The following is a 22,719-nucleotide window of genomic DNA, read 5'->3' as shown; positions in this document are numbered from 1 at the left end:
TTCATTCTTCTTTTTAATAATAAGCAGAGTAGGACTACTGTGCTATTTACATTGTAATACAAGAAAGGTTGCCATTAAATATGTGTTTGTTTCCACATTATTAGACATTAGCTAAGCAGAGTCAACAGTGGCCCGTAATTATATGAGCTAGTGTGTGAAGAAGTGTTTGTGTTTGTGCTGCTTTTTGACACTGATTACAGGTTCAGGTCTAAAGAGTCATTCTACAGCAGTGGAGATAAATTACACAATTAAGCTGTTTTACAGCTGTTGGCTTGATAATAAAAGCCTATGTACCCTTAATAAGCAGAGCGTAGGGTTTATATTACAACTTAAAATAAAAGATTACATGTTATATATCTAACGAATAAATTAAATTTAATTGTAGACTTTTAAATGCCAGTGTATGATTTTGTGTAGATAATAAACCATTACATTTAATTTGACGGCTTAATCATAACACCTGTCTCCTCTTTGTTGTTTAGAATGACATCACACCGCTTCATGTGGCTTCAAAAAGGGGCAACAGCAACATGGTCAAGTTGTTGCTGGACAGAGGGTCCAAAATTGATGCAAAGACCAAGGTGAGACCAATTCTCCTCAGAAAGCTCAAAGACATTCAGAAGCCCATGAGGCTGATTTTTTGTTTTTCATCTTCTGTGATTTATTAACACTAGCTGTCTTTCTTCTTTTCCAGGATGGTCTGACACCTCTTCACTGTGGGGCGAGGAGCGGGCACGAGCAAGTGGTAGAGATCCTACTAGACCGAGGAGCTCCTTTCCTCTCCAAGACCAAGGTAGCTACTGGGACGATCAATTTAGGAGGCGCTGCTTAGCTCAGAATAGGAAAGGGAACAAATTCATGTCACATGTTTGTTTTTCTCTGACTTCTATAAAACAGAATAGATCACACTTCACTTGAAACAGGGTACACATCGCTAATAACTACGTAATACAGATGTTTGTGTAGACTAGCTTTCCTCAGCACACAGAGCTATTTGACGTCTAACCAATCAGATAGCAGGTCTGTTGTTGTTGCTGTAGTGTTGTCGCATTGTCTCCATAACGTCTGTGCGACTTCTCCAGAACAGCCTGTCTCCGCTGCGTAGCCCCAAAGTTTGACCGCGCAGGACGACCAGTGTAACAAAATAGACATTGTTGTAATGGCCTCGTTATAACAATGCTTCTGTAACCTTCTTCAACAACTTCCCTCACAGTCTGTCTGTGCAGCGCTTGGCCACGTCCTAACTTACTGTGTCTGTCTGTCCATTTGTCTATGTGTCCGTCTGCGTGTGTGTTTGTCTCTGTCTCTCTGTTTGTCTCGCTCTCTGTCTGCCTCTCTCTTTCTCTCCCCCTCTCTCTGTCTTTACCTCTCTCCCCCCCACTATAGAACGGGCTATCACCGCTCCACATGGCCACTCAGGGGGACCACCTGAACTGCGTCCAGCTCCTGCTCCATCACGACGTGCCGGTGGACGACGTCACCAACGACTACCTGACGGCGCTGCACGTTGCCGCCCACTGTGGTCACTACAAGGTGGCCAAGCTCATCGTGGACAAGAAGGCCAACCCGAACGCCAAGGCTCTGGTAGGGATAAAGGGGTGCATGGAGGAATGGGGCTGAGTGTGAAAAGTGACATGGTCATGTTGGAGAAAAGCATCCAGTAAATAAACATATAATATATAACTTTATTTAACCACAAGAAGAATCTCAATGAGAGGCTCTTTGCAGTAGTTTCCTGACAAGACAGCTGCAGCACATAGAACAAAAGAAAATAAAGGTTATAAAAAAAAACATATGTATATACACAATACATATAAAGAATATAAAGTGAATAATAAAGGGTCAAACTGATATGATCATAATGATAATATATATTTAATAATAATTAAAACTACTAAATATTCAGTGTGTCCTACAAAATGTTTTGCTTGGCAAAAAAAAAGGGAATTATCCTTCATGAAGAATAATGAATTCAATTGATACAGGAAATGAGAAAAGAAAATATTTGAATGCAATTTTACAATTGCATTATGCAGTTTTGTGTTATGGCAAAATGAGCCAGCCATCAGGCTTTACTGCTGCACCTATGTGATGGTTTGAAAGGAGAATGAGACAATAAGGGGTACAATGTTCTCTCAAAAAAATTGTCACAGAAAGCAAACCAGAAAGAACAGATGTTGAAAATGACAAGGAGAGATAAAAAGGGATTCATTCGTAATTTGAGGAGTAGAAAAATGAAGAGAGAAAAGGTTTCTTTGTCACCTTTGTGGTTTGTAACTAACATTCTCTTTACCACCCATTTGTTTTCTAGCAGATGTGCTTCACCTTATCAGCCAAATAAAAGCAGTCATAAATATCTTGTTGCTGTGGAGAGATCATCCCTTGTGTGAGTGTGAGCTTCACACCACATTTTTTCTGTCTTTCTGTGTGCAGAACGGTTTCACTCCGCTTCACATCGCCTGCAAGAAGAACAGAGTGAAAGTGATGGAGCTGTTGCTTAAACATGGAGCCTCTATCCAGGCTGTCACTGAGGTACTGAGCACTATTTTCTCCTTCACTCTACCTGTTCGCACCTGGCACCAGAAGTGGTTTCTTCAAACTGCGCTGGCTTTTAACTATTCTGAGCTGCACTATTTTATACATTGTGACTTACTTTAATAGAGCTTGTCTTTGTTTGGACTTGTTTTGTCTACAGTCTGGCCTAACGCCCATCCATGTGGCAGCCTTCATGGGCCATGAGAACATTGTCCATGCACTGACGCACCACGGAGCCTCACCAAACACGACCAATGTAGTGAGTGGATGAATTTGTAATGCACTGTTACATGTTAACAAGAGTTAAAGTCCCACATCATCACATGCAAAATGCTCCCACTGAAAACCATGTTTCTTCCAGCGAGGAGAGACATCTCTCCACATGGCAGCAAGGGCAGGTCAAGCAGACGTGGTCCGATACCTGCTCAAGAACGGAGCCAAGGTGGAGACCAAGTCCAAGGTGAGAACACTGAGCCTCGTTATCAATCACTGTGACGGGGAGAAAAATGAAACAAAACCAAGGATAAAAAGTCACTTTCTCCTTCTCTGCAGGACGACCAGACAGCGTTGCACATCTCCAGTCGGCTGGGGAAGGTCGACATTGTCCAACAGCTGCTGCAGTGCGGCGCCTCTGCCAACGCCGCCACCACCTCAGGCTACACCCCCCTTCACCTGGCTGCCCGCGAGGGACACCAAGACGTTGCTGTGATGCTGCTGGAGAACGGAGCCTCGCTCTCCTCCTCGACTAAGGTGGGTCCGATGGAGGGTCGTCATGATATCATGGAACTAGATGTTTGGATTTCTGAAGACACATCTGAAGAACCAAGCATCACAGAACAGAGCAGCTTCATTATTTCAGTGCCGTGTCTCTCCACTAGTGGGCACCAGTTTCCAATAGTCTCCATGATGCTCGTCTTATTATGTTCATCAGTCAGTTTGTTGCTGCTGAAATATTCTGTCACAACAAAAGCGTTCATAGAGACCAATAACCAGTGTATGTACAAGGCTCAAACATGTTCCGTTCTGTCACATAGAGGAGTCACATGAATTGAAGTGCTCACATTCAGGTCAGTGGCCGTATTAGTGTTGACCCACTAATGTAAGACAGCACTTAAGTGCTTAAGTGCATAGGTGCAGCCCAACATGGACGGATGATGTCGGTTTTTGGTGGTGCTGGTTTCACATGTGACTAATTGTACGGATCAAGGTCAAAAAGAGATTTAGAGTAGACTTCGTGGAATTGGTTTGTGCATGTGTGTGGTTGTATGTTGCTGTGGGCTGTCTTTGAAGGTGACCTCCGTCAGTGGAACAGATTAATGAACGTTAAACCCCATGGTGCCAGCGTCCTCTAACACACACACACACACACACACACACACACACACACACACACTTCTTTTGGGACTTCACTTGTATCAGTTGTTCGACAAAACGATGTCACACGAATCTTGGAACAGAGGTGTTGTGGGATGGAAACCATGAATTGACCCATTTGCGATGTTATTGAAACAAATTTATCGTTAAAGTGCCCGCATTTGAAAACATTTAAAACTAGTCTTCTCTAAAATGACCCTTTACTGTATGAGCTATAAGAATATTAACCAATCACACAAATGAGGTCATGTGTTTCAGAGCGTGGAATGGGAATCTGTGGGAGTCACATTCCTCAGGAAAACATGACCTAATGTCTTAAAATATCTTCACGCACACACAGGAAGGAGGCCGAGATTAACATGATCACATTATTCAACAGACATTTATAGATCTGGAATACACAAGGAAATAGGGGCCTTTGCCTTAGTTTCTCAGGGTATCACATACCTTATCGTTAAAACTAAATTAGTCATGCACAGATAACACTCATTTATAGGTCATAGCAATGAATATTGCAGGTCGACAATGCTTTTGAATGATAATGTCAGGGTTCTAATTTCATCCAAAGAAAAAATCTTCATGCAAAAACATACGTACATATTCCTTTTAGGATGAAACAGTGTGTTTTGAATTGGTTGTGAAATGCTACATTCTATCAGTTTGGGAAAAGACAAATTACTTGTTACAGTGAGTTCATATCGGCAGACATGTTTCGGGTACAAAACCTTTATTTTCTAAGTTTTTAAGTCTAAGTGGACGCTGAACTCTACCATCCAGATGAGCTATTTACAACTATGTGAGAAACTATGTTGTTATGAAGAAGAGCTTGACCCAGGCCAGCAAAGGCTGACCCAAAACAAAGTGAATATTCACTTCCTGTTTTAATACCCGTCTCTACTCCTCCTCTCCATCCTCTCCGTCTTTCCACTGTCTTTCATTTTGTTGATGTATTTCATTCTGTGTTCAACAGAAAGGGTTCAGTCCCCTGCATGTGGCAGCAAAGTACGGCAAGATGGAGGTGGCCAGTCTCCTCCTGCAGAAGAGAGCTGCGCCTGATGCTGCTGGAAAGGTGAGATGTCTTTAAAGAGAGGAGAGGCCTAGTGCACGACATGCTTCAGGGAGTCGATCTTTATCTTGACAACAACTTTTCAGGGTGTTTACAGATGTGTTTCTGCTGGAAAACATGAGCTGTCTGAGGACACAGAAAAGACTCCACTTTTTAGGCAGGAGATGAAAACTCCCACACAGAGCAGAGAAAAATGAAGGCAACAGTACAAACTCTAAATTTCTATATCATCGTGACAACCAAGCAACAACAAGGTGTGTCAAGATCAGAGTTTTTAAATCATCCTTTAAGAAATCCTGTGAACATAAAAGAGAAGCCAGAGGAAAACATCCATTCAGACTATTAGAAGCTGTATGTAGAAGATAACCTTGCGTAACAGAGAACAAAACATCAAGAATAAAGTATACATACGCAGCTGTTGAGTTATCCTGAAGGGGATTAAATAGTCAACTTTTCTGGTGAGACCTGGCCAACAAATCAAGAAAAATCAGGAAGTAATTCAGATACCGTGACTATTTATCATCCTGCACGTCTTTCTGTCGCCTGCCCTTTTCCAACCTGTCTCTAAGAGAATAAGCAGAACCCTGTTGGAGTTGTATTTTCCAAGACACAGGGTTGGTGGGGGAGGTTATGTGGAGGAGCGGCAGGTTTAGGACCGATCTCAGAACAACACAGCCAACAGATGCTTGTCTTGTTGCAAAAACCTTCTGGGTAGATTTGCTTTTATTCCCCAGATGATGCACTCATTCCACCTCAACATGCACCCTTGCAGAAAGGCATTTGTATACACATGCACTCACACATATTGACGCATTTACTTAGCATAGGCCTACTGGCACTGATTATAGTCTGAGCTAGTTGTGCGTGTGTCTGTGCCACCATCTGAGAGCGTTTAACATAATGGCAGTCAGGTATGATAATGAAGCTTCCACAATGCCTGGTGGTGGCGTGCTAAAATCAGCCCCATTGTAATAGTGAGTCCAAACACAAAAGCAAAATTAGGCCTTTACTGCAGTTACAATTACAGTCATTTTCTTTGGAGATGAGTAGAAAGACAATTACATAATTGGTTTCCTCACATTTTGACTCCAAAGGTTATACAAGTCTCACACGTCTCCAGGACAGTTGAAACAACAGTTTCCAGCAGTTTGTGAGATTATTGGGATGAATACTACTCACTTTTAAATTTGAGCGTTTCTTAAAGATGTGGGACGTTTCAGTTATTCAGTAAGCGTCCTGAGATGGAAGATGATTTCTGTGTGGATGCAATACTTATAATAATAGAGTGCACATACACATGCATTGTGTCATGAGGAGATCTTTCAACTAAAACAATGACAACAACATACTGCTACTGCTGTTGCTAGCACTCTAATACTACTTTTGTGACTCTTGAAGGAGCTGTTCAAAGTCTGATTAATTGCCTCAAGCGTTGGTTGGGTCTGAAGACTTCTGTAGCCCGCTCTTCATCTCTGCTTGAAGATGGTGGCTCGTGGCTACATTGGCCTCTACTAGCATAACAAACATAAATCTCTGACTGAACTACGAGCTGTTGAGTTGCATTGTGGGTAATGTAGGTGCCACATTTTCACAAAGAAGAAGAATGACTGGAATAAAAAAGATAATATCTCTGGTTCTGCTGCTCCAGCTTTGATGGTGCAATGCTACTACTCTTTTAAGTATTCCTTTATGTGTTGAGGAAATGATCCTACTTAAGCTAAATAAACCATTTTTGAAAAAACAATTAGAGCAAAGGTGACAACATTTCATAAACCAGCAAAAACATGCTTCCTCTAGCTGCTGCTTCCAGATTACAGCATGAAGTTGTGTCTCTAAACTGTCTGCTGCACTAACTATCTTTCATCAGTTTAACGTCCATCTCCCTTCATGTCTTTACATTCTGTTGGTTTGGTGCTTTCATTTTACTTATCGGCGTGTTTGTGCTTGTTTGTGTTCAGCGAACTTCTAACCTGGTGATGTGTTGCATGCCTCTGTGTGTGTGTGTGTGTGTGTGTGTGTGTGTGTGTGTGTGTGTGTGTGTGTGTGTGTGTGTGTGCGTGCGTGTGCGTGGGTGTTTTAGAGTGGGCTAACTCCACTGCATGTAGCCGCTCACTACGATAATCAGAGAGTGGCGCTGCTGCTGCTGGATCAGGGAGCTTCCCCACACGCTGCCGCCAAGGTATCCACACAAACACACATCGACACATGTACTACAATGAATTCATCTGGCTTGTGCCCTCAGCTCCATCTCAGACCATTAACAATGTTCCGTATGTAATGTATGAAGATCTAATGCTCACCCATCTTCTCCCATTCCGTCTGGTCTAGTCTTTGACGTTGTGAGTGAATGTGCGGCTTTTTATCTGAGCTCAGCAAAGTTTTTGAAATCAAGCCACTAGCCAGAATTTACACACTCTGTCAGCATATTGGGCTTAGTGGTTTACTGGATGCTATATTTTCATGTTTCTCATAAAACAAAACAGGAGAGAACACATGAACGGACTGGTGATGTGTTATACATGTCGTAAATTAATCCATAGTCTGTCTCAACTTCAAACTACCCTTTTTCCAGAGCTGTACATTTTGGGTGTTACCAATAAATAGAGAAAAAAATAAAAAGGTTACTGCTCTTGTTGAAATGTCTGACAGACACAAACACACATGGTCGGTGACATATGGTCAAGTTGTGGCGTGTCTCCTGCTAGGCTTTGGCAGTCTGTCTAAAGTATGAGCAGCATGACAGAACTGCCAACCAAAATATGGCAGGAAATGCCTGATTTTTGGCTGGACTGTCAACTGCAAGAGGAGACAAAAGCTTGTTAAGCTAGTCTATCCTTGCTTTCTGTCTTCTCTTTTTGTCACTGTCTCCTGCTAGCTCTCCCTCTCTGAATCTGTATCGGTCTCTTTGTATTCCTTCGTCCCTCCCACACTCTTAGTCATTAGTTTCTCCCTCTATACATTGTGTTTAATTCGGCTTTGTGCTAAAGTTGGTGTGCTTGGTCTAATTTGAGGGCTTTTGGAAAGGGATCAATCCTTTGTTCGCTAGGAATTGTCCAGAAGTGTCTACACACTCAAATGCGAGGAGTGCATGATCACAGACTTGTAGCAGAAGCGTGGTGCATGCGTCGTATCTCTGTACTAAAGACAGGATGAGTTGACATTGTGAAATTGACTCGTGCAATAAGTCTCGCTATAAACAGTCCAAGAAATGATTTGGAAGTAACGTGTGAGTTCAGCTGACAGTGATGACCTTAGAAATATATGTAACTTGATGCCACTTTATTACTTCTGTGGTTGCAGTAATGTTGAACTTCCTCTACTGAACTACTGACATTTCTGACCTTTTTTTGGTAGAAGCTCATTGTTTTTGCTTCCCCCGGTGGAAAGAAAATCAGTTGGTTATCTGTCCTGTGATTATTTCACATGTTTTGTATGTAATGAAAATGACTTACCATAGTGGTCTTTCCTAAAACTTTGTCTACACTTCAGTCTATAATGTATAAAATGATTTCCATTTTGATTCAGAATGGAATGAAATACATTATAGAGGAAACCGCTTATAGAAATCATTCCTGTTTTAATCAACACTGAGCAGAACAAGCCAATTCTTAGTACAATATAATAGATAAAATATTCTATTGAAGTAGAAGAAGAGCTCAGTCCAGCCTCCTAACCCCTGCATCTCTTTCACCTGCCTCAGAATGGCTACACGCCGCTCCACATCGCTGCCAAAAAGAACCAAATGGACATTGGGACCACACTGCTGGAGTACGGCGCCGACACCAACGCAGTGACGCGACAAGGCATCAGCCCCATTCACCTAGCAGCTCAGGAGGGCAGCGTGGACCTGGTGTCCCTGCTGCTGACCAAGAACGCCAACGTCAACATGTGCAATAAGGTAAAATCAGTGACGGAGCTACAGTATGGAACCAGCTACTAGACAATAACCCTAGATACTAACCCTTGCTGTTATCACCTTAATCACCATTTTTTGAATGTAGATAAAGACACTGTCGCCCACTGGTTTCCAGCATCTTGTTCACTGAGAGAGAAAGCATGTTTCAGTCTTATTTGCTCCCACCATAACACATTTATTTTGTGTATTCCCACGTGTTTCTATCCTCATACCCAGAGCGGACTTACACCACTCCACTTGGCAGCGCAGGAGGACAAGGTTAATGTGGCAGAAGTCCTTCTCAACCACGGGGCTGATGTCAACCCACAAACGAAGGTAAAGGTTTCTTAGCTTGTATACACACAAACACACACATACACACACACACACACACACACACACATACACACTGTAAATAGACACACGATAAGGGTCTTCAAATCACTTTTTACAGTTGGGGTTTTCCTTCACACACATCATTGACTATATTATTGTATTCGTGTTTTTTTTCTCTCTCTTCGAAGTGTATTTTCCTCTGTAGTTTTAGTCTAGTCATGGCATCAGAAAAATACAGACACACACACACCCACACACACACACTTGTCCGCAATCATCTCGGGTGATAGATAAATAAAGGATTGATACCTGAGAGGAAGGTGTTCATGTCTTTATGGGGGTACACACTGCAGCACAAACACACATGCACATGAGCACGTACATGCTCTTATAGTCAGTCAGTTACATTCACTTACACACACACACACACACACACACACACACACACACACACACACAGGCCCCATAACAGGCTGCTCACGTTCACTGAGACAAACCTGCAGCAGTTGAAGGTTGGACTTCCACAAGGTTATGTTGTGTGTGTGTGTGTGTGTGTGTGTGTGTGTGTGTGTGTGTGTATATGTGTGTGTGTGTGTGTGTGTGTGTGTGTGTGTGTGTGTGTGTGTGTGCGTGCGTGCGTGTATTTGTGCTGACAGGACACTTGTTTACAGCAAATAGGTTATTCACTTACTGATCTCATCCATTAGCATTATGCACTGTACTCATAATTCACAGAGAACGTGAAATATGATGCAGTTTTGAAGTTATATTTATAATCAAAGTTGGCATGCTAAAAATACAGTTTTTTTCTTGTTATATATATAAATAGTTCTTTCAGAAACTGTGACTTAACAAGATGAGGCCGCCAGTCAGCATGCGTAAGTGTATTTTCCTCCCCTTTTCATCTCCTCGCCCTTTCATGTCTGTGTCTCTTCCTCATGCAGATGGGTTACACTCCGCTGCACGTGGCTTGTCACTATGGCAACGCAAAGATGGCAAACTTCCTGCTGCAGAACCACGCCAGAGCCAACGGCAAAACCAAGGTAGAAAAACACATGTACACACGTTCACATGCCCGGTATTATGTTACTGTTTTTGTGTCGATCTTCTGTCACATTCAGATTTCATACAATTTTAGTATTTCCTCCCTTTCTCTCGCTGACTGTGTTTGTGTGTCTCTGTCTAGAACGGGTACACTCCTCTACACCAAGCAGCTCAGCAGGGCCACACCCACATCATCAACCTGCTGCTTCAGCGCGGGGCCACGGCCAACGAGCTCACCGTGGTCAGTGCACAAACACACAGCTGAAGCGTGATGAAATACTGAATGCTCTTTTGTGTTTTCTGTGCGCCTCCCTGTGAATAACTTCCTGTTGCTCTCTCCCTGGTCAGAATGGGAACACTGCCCTATCAATCGCCCGTCGTCTTGGATACATCTCTGTGGTGGACACTCTGAGGCCCATGACGGATGAAAACCTGACCACCGTGGTGAGACACTTGTCTCTCTGCATCTCATATGATTAAATGCACACAAGCTCTAATCACATCACCAATGAAGTTCAAGCGAATTTAAGTCTGATGAATATATTAAAGTAGTTCACTTTTTTAACTGATTTCCTATACTTTTCCGACAGCAACGGATTTTTATTCGTTTCTAAACTGTATTAAAATCAACTTTAAACTATCATTAGAAAATCAATCTCAGCAACCACCAAAAAGCATTGCAATCAGGAGTTAGATGGCAAAAAAAACAAAAACTTGGACAATGTGTGATAAATAGTACAATTCTGGAGGTTTGTTGCGTTGAGAGGTTTTCTGTTTGCTAAAACCTTCCAATATGCTTTCGAAAATGGTCTGGAGTATTTGTCCCTGTTGGACTAAAACATGTAAAACCTCTATAGTGCTCCTTATTGAGTGGCTGTAGTGAACTGAGGAGGCAACAAACTGTGAATGCAGCGAGTGAATGAAACCTGCAAATAAGGCAGCAAGTAAGTCAGAAAGTCACGCTATGTCACATGTGGGAAGTTGTCCTGATTAAGAGAGAAAGAGGGCTTAGATTGGAGCTTAAGGTTTCTCCTCAAATAGCTCAGGTCACTAACAGTGATCTGACGCACACACGTGTCTGGGAGAAGGGGGGGGGGGATAGTGGGAGAGAAAGAGAGGCAGAAGGATGACAGCGAGGTGACAGGAGTGAGAGTGGGGGGTGAGTGAAGAGGCGGACAAAGAGGTCACTGAGGATCCTGCACAATCAGCAGCAAAGTGTATTAGTCGTAACTGTCTCTATGCACAGTGAAGTAACTTAAAGAGCAAGGTTGATTCCCTCCACCTTGTGGGATTGATCGATTACTCACTGTGCAGAGGCCTCTGCTGTTGTTTTATGTCTCTGTTGAACCTACATCTGATGCCTGGTCAGTTATGTGGAGTAAAATGGCCTTCAAACAAACGGTATTATTACTTCTTACTGTGACAGAGGCCACGGCTAAGATTCAGTTTGATGTCCATATTAGGAAACATACGTGAAGGTCACACTTTAGTTGGAATGTAAATGCTGAACTTGTCATTGACTGACTACAGTTGTCTTCAAAATGTATACATTTTCAGGTGATATAACATTTTCAAGTATCAATGTGGAACTCAAATAATGTGTTGTATTATATTCTTTTAAAAGTGTGCTACATCATTGTAACTCATATTTTCCTTCTGGAAAAGGTTTAAAGTTTGAAGAATTTGTCCAGAAAAAAAATAAAATTGTTTGAGAAAATATGATGTTATTTTGGCAAACTGAATAATTCAATTGTCCATCTTTTTTCCACATTTACAGAGTGCATCAGAAAAACACAAAATCAATGTCCCAGAGACCATGAATGAGTTCCTGGACTTGTCCGACGATGAAGGTATGTGAAGAATGCTCAAATTACTGCTTCATTCTATTATGTTTCACACATTTAGTACTAAATTTATATTAATGCATACTTGCAAACCATTGCTGTGACTTCATGATTTGATTACAAATAAAGTAATCTCAATTCCCTGCATGGTTTCCGTAAACTTGTGACTGTGCTATGTGATGTCGTTTTCATTAACATGCGCATGTTTCACTGTATGTGCATTCAAATCACACAGTCCGGGCCAATGTGCCAGAAATTCTCAATGAGGAGTCTTTTTCAGATGTTGATGAAGGTATTTGTCACCAGTTTGCTTGTTTGTTTGGCTTTAACATAACACACTGCAGCAGAACTCACCTGTCTCGTTGAACAGCTAACCGGCAAGCCTTTGCTGTACTACGCTTCAGCTTTGCTGTTCATCTTTAATAGAAAGTCGCCCTGCAAAATCTGAATAAACTCAACCAACAGCCAGAGCACACACACACTGTAACTGAATGCTGTGGTTATCCACTTTAGTTATTATGCAGTTTATGAATACTGTTGATGGAAAAATATTCACATCCCAAGAGTCAATAAGAGGGTCAGATAGCAGATATTGCACTTCTTTTGTTTCATTTACTGTCAGCCTGCCATCATTAGACAAAGAATGAAGTCTCAGCTGTTTGAGTTTGTTCAAGAAAACCATCAACAAACTTCAAACATTTTTTGCTGTTTTAGTCTTGAATCTAGTCTTGGGTTTCTGGCAGGATTGAGTGTCCTGTTTCTTTTCGCACACTGACACTGCCGATGTTATTTTCGCTACAACTTGAAAGCACATTTGTTATTTTTACCTCCTTGCACATCATCAGTCTCGTACTGCGTGATCGTCCTCCTTAAAGACACTTTGTGAAGTGTCATCCGCTTGAAATCTCTTTGAAGAAGTTACTGTGGAATGATGAAAACAAGGTCAATGTGACTCACTTTATGTTTTTTTAATTCAGTTAAGAGACTATGAAAAGGCCTGCATGCATTCAATGAAACAATCGTGTCTCACTGTATGTAGAGCTTAATAAATGACATGACAATAATGATATCATAACAGAATAGCTGCTAGAGCAGGGCAGGACCGAGTGCCACCGCCAGGTTTACAGAACAAGCCACATTGTTTCGGGGCCGCCCACTTCAGTCGCCCGCCCTTTGTTTTGGAACCGCAGAGCCAACAGGCCTGTAAAATTGATGAGCTTGTTCATGGGCTGTTGCTTAGGGAACAGTAGGAGAGGGGTGTGGAGTTTCTATGTCAGGTGATACAGCTAGAATCAACAAGTTACGTACTACACACACAGACATATCAGGTGAAGAAGGATGAGTTTGCGCTGTAGCTGCACGATGAAGATCCTCATTGGCAAATCTACGATTCGATGTGTTATCGCGCAGGAATTATAAATAAGAGTCTCCACGGCCTCATGAAATCCACATAAACTGTTTATACTGTGTGCATGATTGATCAGCATTGTAGTGGTGCAGCGCACACTTGAGATTCACTTTGACCCATAGAAAGCACCACCAGACCGGCTTCAGTTAGCTACTGCTTTCAGGCCTGCACTCCTTCATCTGTGTGTGTGTGCGTGTGTGTGTGTGTGTGTGTGTGTGTGTGTGTGTGTGTGTGTGTGTGTGTGTGTGTGTGTGTGTGTGTGTGTGTGAGTTAGGAAGTAAAGACTGTCCACATCTCTGTTTAATCCTAAAGCCAATCCTATTAAGCTCTAGGTGTAAAGGACTCTGCTGGTCTCTGGCTGTGGTTTGGGTTTGGGTGTGTGTGTGTGTGTGTGTGTGTGTGTGTGTGTGTGTGTGTGTGTGTGTGTGTGTGTGGCCTGCCTGTGCAATCACATGCTCATGTCATGCTTTCTATAGACTACTACGTGTTGCCACTAATCGTACCGTCTTTAGAGATCAACTTAACTCCTTGTTGTGCTCTTCTGCCTATAGTATTGAGTTGCACACTCCCTCACTGGCCTGTATTATTTCTACAGTTGGTGTTGTGTTTACTGAAGGTCTTTAACTGCCAGACACCTCTTGCATAAATGTTCTAAATGTACTTGTGCAAGTTTTAGTCATTGTGTGCAACATGTAGAAGGAAGAGAAATGTTGCTCAAGAATCTAAAAAAAAAAAAAAAAAAATGCAAAATGATGGTGGTTATTTCATCATTATTCTAGCCCCACTCCCAGCTTGACATGCAGCCAGACTTCCACCATAGAGGAAGAAAAAAAACAGGAGTGTCCAGTGAGAGTTCTCCTCTTCTCTCCGTCACTGTCTCCTCTGCCGAGGTTCCCAAGCATTTGCTCAAACGACCTGTCAGCCGACTCTGCTCTCCACAGAGAGAGAGAGTAAACACTTTCAGTGCGGCCCCTTGTTGACTCTCTTCAGCCGGAGTTTGTTGTGGATGCTGGTGATCCAAAGGGCGCACCGAGACTTTCTCTCTTTTAAATCCCATGAGATGAGCTTTTTGAGCCGCCTGCAGGAGAGTTAACCCTTGGTGTGGCCGCCGATGGCAGATGGCTTTGACTTCTACTCTTTCTTCCCAGCAATGTGCACTTGTCTGCACTTAAAAAGAACTTGAATTGTATTTGTTTGCGGAGAAAGATGCGGCAGAGATGTGCGCAACCGGTGGCAAACGCGCAAGTTGGTCTGAGTGGAGCTAAGTGCGTGGGGTGAAGAGAGGGTAACATTTTCCATCAGCGCCGCACTGAATGGACTACTTGATAGTCCTCCTCACCTCTCACTGGATTTACTGTTCATCCTGGGGACGTTTGACGGAGCTTTAGAAAAATAGAAATAACCCAGAGATATCAGAAGAGTTGTGATCAATATGGCTGCGTTGAACGAAGGTAAGTCGTTCGAGCATCAGGTGAAGTTTAAATGTTCGTTCTTTGGTGTTTTGAAGGCTGCGAAAAAAGAACATATACACAAACACAGGATCGACCGATAGACAGAAAGTGTCATGAGAACCGATGTGAAATTAGTCATTATTATTATTGGATGGTGAAGATTGATTGCAATTCACTCAGCCTTTTACATTTATGTTTTTCTGCTGTTAGAGAGAGTGAGGTTTGATGCAGCGACTTTGTACCACAGATAACAGCCAACAATGGGAAGTGTGTGCGCGCGTGTGTGCGCGTGTGTGTGCGTGTGTGTGCGTGTGTGTGTGTGTGTGTGTGTGTGTGTGTGTGTGTGTGTGTGTGTGTGTGTGTGCGCGCGCGTGTGTGTGTGTGGTGGGGTAACTGAGCTTGAATGGGACGGTGATACATTATATTACAGCACCGGGGAGCCAATTGTCTCCCAGTTGTGTCAAGTCAGACAGAAACAGCTAGAAAAACACAGGAAGTTGGGTGATCAATTTTACCATCAGAATAAAAGCATCACATAAGGCTAAAGAATTATGCAGCCTGTCTTGAATTCTAAATCCGTAATATGTTAGTTTGCTTCTGCTTTCTTCTCGAGTTGATATCTAAGGCTTTTGCATGATAAAGGTGTGAACACTTAGTGTTATACTAAAGGTGCATGTAAAGCTCCAGACTCATCATTTTGCTCTGACATCCAAACATGTTAGGATACAACAGTGTCTTCCTCAATTAATGTCACTTTTATTTCACTGGAAGCATATTGCAGTTTGTCTTTACTCTCATGTATATTGATTAATACAGCATTGTCTTCAGAATAGATTAGGGTAATTCTGGGATTAGGAAATTAAGACGATAAAGTGTACGCAGAAAGAAACTAAATAATTTTCTTGAACTCTTAAATGCATTGAACATAATGATATATTGTCAAAGTATTTGGCTGCACAGAGTAAGTGCATAGGTCTATATTCCTGTTGTAGACAGTAGAAGTTGGTCGTTTGTGTAATAACACCGAGGGATGTAAAGCAAACCCAATGGAAGGACATGAATGAACAACTTAAACCTTTAATATTTCGTTAACATTCTACTTTGGGGAGTTAATTTGGTCACGTTGTTCCATGAGTTTTAAATAACAGGTGTTCATTTCATTGTTTTAGGCGAGGTTTGACGACCTAAAAATCTTTTCACCTACGGGTTTTATTTTGAAATGTTGACACCGGAAACGTGTACTACCGTTGTCGTCCAACTTGACACTGGTGCTGGTGTCTGATCGGAGTGCGGCAGTATTGAAGGCAGGGGGAGGGGCTGCGGTGAAGGAGCACAGTGTTGCAGGCAGGACAGATCCGGGCATGAGGGAGAAGGGGAAACACAGTAGCCGCTCCGCCGGCTTCATTGACCGGCGTGTCATCGTCCACCGGTCCGCCGATCGAGGTGCGGTGCGGTTCTGCACTCTGTGCTTATTCTCTGTTTATTGTGCTCATGCTTTTTGGTCGCTGTTAAACCCTCTGCGCTCCGTCTGTTGAGTGTTGTGAAAGGAGCTGCGTGTGGTTTTACAGGAGAGCTCCAGATATACCGCAAAGTGGCTTTGCTGCTGCCTCTGATGGCATTTTTCCTCTAAAACATGATTATTGCCTAACCTCTATAACAGTCAAGCATCGGCGATGCTCAGTCCTCCAGCTTCATGTTGTTGTTGTTGTTGTGTCACAGTTAAATGAATAGACAAAGTTGCAGTGGGCTATGCAGTTGCAGTGAGGCATGGTGGGTTAAACAGCAGAGTGCTTTAGATAAATGATCCAAGGCCTCCTCTAAGTACCATGATCAAATAAGTGAGAGACTGATGTCGGCAGTGAGGGCTTGTTTTTTCTTCCTGAGGTGCCGCATCGCCTTTATTGGCTTTTGAAGTTAACAGGAGGATTTTATGATATCATCCCCCCCCCCCCTACCAGGTGAGGATGCGTTGACCGGGGACACGGACAAATACCTGCGGCCTCAGGACCTCAAAGAGCTGGGGGATGACTCTCTCCCTCAGGAGGGGTACATGGGTTTCAGCATAGGAGCCCGCTCAGCCAGGTAAGCACCTGTCATTTACATTATGAATGCCTCTGATGTTCTCTGGTGCAGTGCTGATAGCTATTTGGTCCAACATAGAATAGTGTGGCCAGGGTATGTTTGTTGATGGTGTGGTTGTTCATCCTACGCATCAGATACGGTATTGTTGGACTGAAACAGATCATATAATGTACAGCCCCTCCAACACACACACAGAAACTCAGACACAAACACACACACACTGACACACAACAGAATAATGGAAATCGCTGGAGAAAGCAGCTGGAAAGTTGCCATCCAATGATTCAACCTGACAAAATGATTCAGCGTTTTATGTGGCCTCAGTCAAAGCCAGGCAAAGATTACAAATGGCTCATAGTGTAACACAAGAGATATAATCTGTATCTTTGAACGGTGAGGCCTTTGATACTCTCCGTGAACAGCTGCTCATCGAGATTCGGCACAGGCCTAACTACAGTTTCAGATAGTGAACAAAGTACGGAGTGGAAAACATGTCAGGCTCCGGTGAAAACACATCGGCAGCACACAGGACAAGTGTTGTGCAGCCCCAGAGTGTATATTGTAGCCACACGGACAGATGGCAGATGTACTGTGATGGTTAGATTGATAAAAACAACGACACTAACTGTGACAGGAAGCTGCTAACGCCAGCAGGTCGCTAGAAAAACATGGGAAACAGTGAATTAAATGGAGATATTCCATAAACAAGCATGTTTGACGAGCCCAACGGGTCATTTACTGGGAAGAGATTTGAAGTGATTTGTGTGAATCGTTGTTAATATCTAAATTATGATAGTTAAGATGTTTGGGACCACATTTGAGGGTTTGAAAACTGCTGTTTTTTACACTATTGTTGACAGTTTATTGGTATTTAAGGGTACTACAAAGAAAGTATATTTGGAAAAATAATATCTCCATCTGCTTCAAATTAGAGCTCCTTACTTAAACTGATCCTTTATGCTGCTGCTTTTGTGTAATTTCATATGAAGTAAAGAATATTAAGCTAAAACTGTTGAGAATTATTTCTTTGTGGGTAAAATGTTGTGAAATCTTGTAATTTATTGATCAACGAATGTATGATGAAGTTCTTTCCTTCTCCTTACTTTCTGTTTATGACATCGACATTGCATGGTTTGCTTTTTGACTGGGCTGCACACACACACACACACACACACACACCCACACACACAAACACACACACACTTAACTAAATAACTATTCATAGCACACCACCATGCAAAAGCACAGCATCAGTGTCGTATGGGGTAAAGAAATGAAAGCCACATCTTGAATGTCTTCAAAATGCTTCGCTTTTCACTCTTCTATTTTGTTCTTTTCCTTGTTTTCCTGCACCGTGTCTCTCATTCTAGCCCTAGACTCAGGTAAGAACAGAGTAGTAGTTGTAGAAGTAGTAAGCATCATTAGTCGTGAATGGTGTCGTCCCCCCCCCCCCCCTTCCCCTGTGACCCATAAACTGCTGTTTAACCCTGTTCAACCCTACACTCATTACAACCACTAACCCAAACCATGAGTCATCCATTGAACACTGGCATCATCCAGTGTTGTCGTCATTCTGTTTGTGGTAACAGATTTGTCCCTTTCTTGCTGTCACGTGTTGTATTTTTGAGATCGTCGCTCCATTTAAGCTGATCACCATCCATCATGTTTTCTAATCCGTCTTAAAAAATATATGTTTTTGATGCAGGTGTGGAAAAGAGGCAATCGTTCTCGAAATGAGAGAATAAAAGCCACATGTGTGTTTTTCTGCAGACTTTTCTTGGAATAACTCTATAACTTTTTGAGGTGGCTTGTTCTTAAGTGGCACTTATATATATATATATATATACATATATATATATATATATACATATATATATATATATATACATATATATATATATATATATATATATATATATATATATACGTATATATATATATATATGTATATATATATATATATATAAAATATAATTTTGTAGTGCCACTGGGTGTAACTTCCAGGGATCAAACACATCAGTTTCTTAATAATCCGCCCCTTTTATCCCCTCTATTTACATGTGAGTAATTGAAGATTTATTCAGGATTAACATGGATGTTAAATCACGGTTTGCAGAGATGGAAACTTAGCGGCCTGAGATTTCACTGGAAGTTTGCTCCAGTATTTAGAAATCATCGAGGACAGACACAGGCATCAAACACACACAGATGCATTTGCGCGCAACCCTTCACGCGTGCGCACAACGACACAAACGACTGTCCACACTGTTGCCTTCCTAAAAACACAGGACCGTTGGTGGTGCCAGGCCGAAAAATAAAATCCAGTAATTTGTATAATATGAAGTGTAGTTTACCACGAGGCAGACAGAATGATCAACATTAAAATGGATGGAGTGGTGTGGAAAGAGGAGTCTTCCATTGGGCGAACTGTTGGCTAAAACAGTAGAGTCTCAGTAACAATAGAGATGGTAGAGATAGAGGAAGGGATGAAGGGGACAGCGGTGGCATGACAAGCAGAAATAAATGACAGACAATAAAGAGGACAACCAAGATAATTAAAGGAGGCACAGAAGGACATTGAGAAGCTTAAGTGTTTAGGGAGGAGAGGAGGATGGACAGAATGAGAAAGAGGAGGAAGATGCGAAGGACAAACAGAGTCTGGCTGAGAGCGGGGGGGGGGGGGGGGGGGGCATGCCAGCGAGTCCATTCAGGCCGCACAGAGTTGCTTGGTAACTTCGATGGTGGGGTAGGCAGGCTGTGCTGAATAAAGGGCTTCTCTCTGCGCTGAATAGTGTGCCCACTCAAACATGCTGAGCTTTGCATTTTTCTCCCCCCCGCACTCACCCGTTCTCCCCCCTCCGCACTCGCACACAGGACACATCGACACACACGTACAGTATACAAAATGAGGCTTTGTCGGCGGGATCGTATCGCCTCGTAGTGCACAAACGCACACTCATCATAAACGTCATTTGTATGCCCTAAACAAGTGCGCACAATTTAAAAGTCTGAATCGTGATTGTGCGTCGGCTCTTCTGCTCTGATCTAAACCCTGTAGCAAAAAACAGCACAGGACAAAAAAATAAAAAAAAACCTGAAAGGAATCTACAGCACCGCATTGAGCCTGAGAGAAAAATAGGCACACGTCACCGCGCACACAGCCATAAAGCAGACTGCAGCAGGACGGATAGAAACGACCAGCTTCCCTTTTTATATTTGTGCTGCTCAGAAACAGGTCTAGGTCAGCTGCTAATCTTAGAATAAAGTAGTGTCAGTCTTCGAGCTCGAGTCAGATTTAACCGTTTGAGACACTTTTGAGCAAAACCTTGTTTCTTTTTACTGTCGACGCAGGAAAGGTGTCAGCGAGCTGCGCATGCTCTTCCCAAATCTGTCATATTTCATCATTTAGACACACTTAGTGACCAACCACACCTCTGAACAGCCGTCTGTGTTTTCTTTCAGTCTCTTCCTCTTCCACTCTATCTCTCAATGCAAACACACTGACCTCGCTCACATTTCCATCTCTGAATAACCTGCTGCAGTTTCTTATCTTTGTCAAACTGCGGGCTCTGAAGCCTCTCTCTGTGTCTCTCTCTCTATTTTCCACTTTATAACTTTTGGACTCTCTCCGTCCAGTAAGTAAAAAGACCTGGTTCCCTGGAGGTTGCATGTAGTAATGGATTCCTTGCTTTTTGTTTTATGTTGTGTTCCCCTGCCCGTCACTTTTCACGCCGGGTTGCGTGGTAACATGTAGCCTCCGCTCCTTCAGTTCGGATAGGTCCAACACACTCAACCGGAGCTCCTATGCACGGGACAGCATGATGATCGAAGAGATTCTGGCGCCCACAAAGGACACGGTAAGATACATTTCTTGTCTTTCTTTTGTTGCCCTTTTCTCCTTCTCTCTGTATTTGTTCATTTGTTCCTCCCTTCGTATCTTTAGCGGTCTGTTTTTTAAGCTTTAGTGTCTCTTCTTCATGGAATTCCCTGGTGATCTTTCTGTCAGTGGCCTGGTGAGAAAAAGCACGCTGGGTAGAATTAAATCAGGGTAGCTTTACTTGTGTTGCACAAAGGTCATAACAGAAGCAGCGTTGACACCATGCTTTCTTTTGCCAAAGTGCTGAGGGAGAGTGTATAGCACCTTGACGAAGAGTTTATTTAAACCTAAGGGCTTTGGGAGGCCCCTCTTTGCTTCCTCACGGAAAAAACACAGCGCTCTGCAGAGCCCGTCTAGCCTGTCCAACGCTTGTTTTGGTGGTCAGGAGCAAAAACAGAAACTGTAACCTCTTCTCATAAACAATATTCGTGATATAACCAACAAGTTCAATGACATCATTACCTAAGATCTCAAAATATGCACTTTCCTCAACTCTCTTCTTTAACAAATAAGCAAATGTTTTGGGCTTCCAAAGGGCTTCCCATTACATTGGTATCATATCAAACTGAAAATATACATGAGGTCAAATCATTTTTTCCACCACGGTGGTCCGTTCATCGTTGTATAATCTGCCACATACGCTGGATGAAGTTTCAGTTATTTAGGATTTGTTTGACTAAATTATAGAACCATCCAATCTTCACAGAGATAGGATCATGTTTCCTTTGGTGGAAATTCAATCTTTTAGTAAAACAAAGCTCCACAAACTCATTTGTCTGGACCTCAGTGTGACTTCTGAACTGTCTCTCTTCTCCCCTAAGCTTCAGAGTGTCTGTAAAGACATTTCCTACTTGGTTGACCCACTCAATAAGGTATAAAGAGTTCACGGGTGACCGACTCATTCGTCAGTTTTGTTATTTTTTCAGTCACTTGTGGTTCCGCTTCCATTGCTCTTGAGTTTTGTGTATTTGTTTGTTTTGGATCCATGCCGTTCTCATCTCATTCATCAGTGCAAGTCTGTATTTTGGTCGTTCCCATGTTACTTTCAGTGTACTTGAGTTCTCATGATTCGATGTTCACATCATTTATTAAAGCTGGTTTCCGGGTTCTAGTTTTTCGAGGCATTCATAGTTGCCTGATGTAACTTTTGTACATTTCAGTGTAGCACATTCACCGTGTTATTTATTGTGTCTTTTTGTCCTGATCGTGGTGAGACTGTAAATAATAGTTAATAATGTTGAAATATAAGTTAAAAAGACGTTATCAGCTCATTGCCCCATACCATGCATGAAAAAAAAGAAAGAAGGGAGGGTTATGTCTGTCAACTATAATGTCACCTCATATCTATCTACCACTCCTAATCCTCCTCTTTCTCTGTCTTATCTCTTCTTCCTCGTCTCTTCTTCTTTGTGTCTTTGGATCCTCTTCTCCCAGCACCTGGCCGTGACCAGAGACTACAGCTCTGAGTGTATGCGGCGCTACAGCTGGACTCCGGACACCATGGACCACAGCCACAACACTGTGTCCAGTCCCATTCACTCTGGGTAAGACCAGCCGCACTGTCTCATCCCATCTGTTTACCAGCCTGCACACACACATACGCTACATTCAAAAGCTGACATATACACAGCATGCACATTCACATAACTACTGCATAAATAACACATTTGCTATGCTCACCGCACACAACTGGTGTATTGTATTATGTTCTCTTCTTAAGAGTCAATATTCAGCAAACCCTGCAGCACTGATGCAGACATGATGCAGAGCTGTGGGCTTTCTGCAGCGCTGCTATTGTACACATTAC

The 22,719-nt window shown here is 42.5% G+C and overlaps 1 protein-coding gene across 31 annotated transcripts in view; it reads left to right on the top strand.

Moving 5' to 3' along the window:
• Positions 1-22,719, top strand: part of LOC137879462 (ankyrin-3-like) — a 122,521-nt gene that overhangs the window by 72,166 nt on the left and 27,636 nt on the right. For 14 of the 31 annotated variants that reach the window (XM_068720321.1, XM_068720279.1, XM_068720390.1 and 11 more), the window contains 20 exons: positions 483-581; positions 695-793; positions 1,387-1,584; positions 2,434-2,532; positions 2,696-2,794; positions 2,897-2,995; positions 3,088-3,285; positions 4,880-4,978; positions 7,056-7,154; positions 8,676-8,873; positions 9,108-9,206; positions 10,151-10,249; positions 10,393-10,491; positions 10,599-10,694; positions 12,028-12,100; positions 16,912-17,035; positions 18,406-18,417; positions 20,790-20,892; positions 21,734-21,784; positions 22,347-22,456. In XM_068720321.1, coding sequence (XP_068576422.1) covers positions 483-581; positions 695-793; positions 1,387-1,584; positions 2,434-2,532; positions 2,696-2,794; positions 2,897-2,995; positions 3,088-3,285; positions 4,880-4,978; positions 7,056-7,154; positions 8,676-8,873; positions 9,108-9,206; positions 10,151-10,249; positions 10,393-10,491; positions 10,599-10,694; positions 12,028-12,100; positions 16,912-17,035; positions 18,406-18,417; positions 20,790-20,892; positions 21,734-21,784; positions 22,347-22,456 — 2,153 coding nt within the window. Of the gene's footprint in view, positions 1-482; positions 582-694; positions 794-1,386; positions 1,585-2,433; positions 2,533-2,695; positions 2,795-2,896; positions 2,996-3,087; positions 3,286-4,879; positions 4,979-7,055; positions 7,155-8,675; positions 8,874-9,107; positions 9,207-10,150; positions 10,250-10,392; positions 10,492-10,598; positions 10,695-12,027; positions 12,101-12,468; positions 16,397-16,911; positions 17,036-18,405; positions 18,418-20,789; positions 20,893-21,733; positions 21,785-22,346; positions 22,457-22,719 lie in introns of those variants that run through there. The other 17 variants (XM_068720313.1, XM_068720288.1, XM_068720443.1 and 14 more) reach the window with 10 other exon arrangements.

The sequence above is a fragment of the Cebidichthys violaceus genome, unplaced genomic scaffold (genome assembly GCF_023349555.1).
Source record: "Cebidichthys violaceus isolate CVI_PGR_0920_01 unplaced genomic scaffold, fCebVio1.0.p SCAF_10, whole genome shotgun sequence".
NCBI classification, from domain to species: Eukaryota; Metazoa; Chordata; class Actinopteri; order Perciformes; family Stichaeidae; genus Cebidichthys; species Cebidichthys violaceus.
The sequence above is the reverse complement of the archived record's forward strand: the minus strand, read 5'-3'. Positions and strand labels throughout refer to the sequence as shown.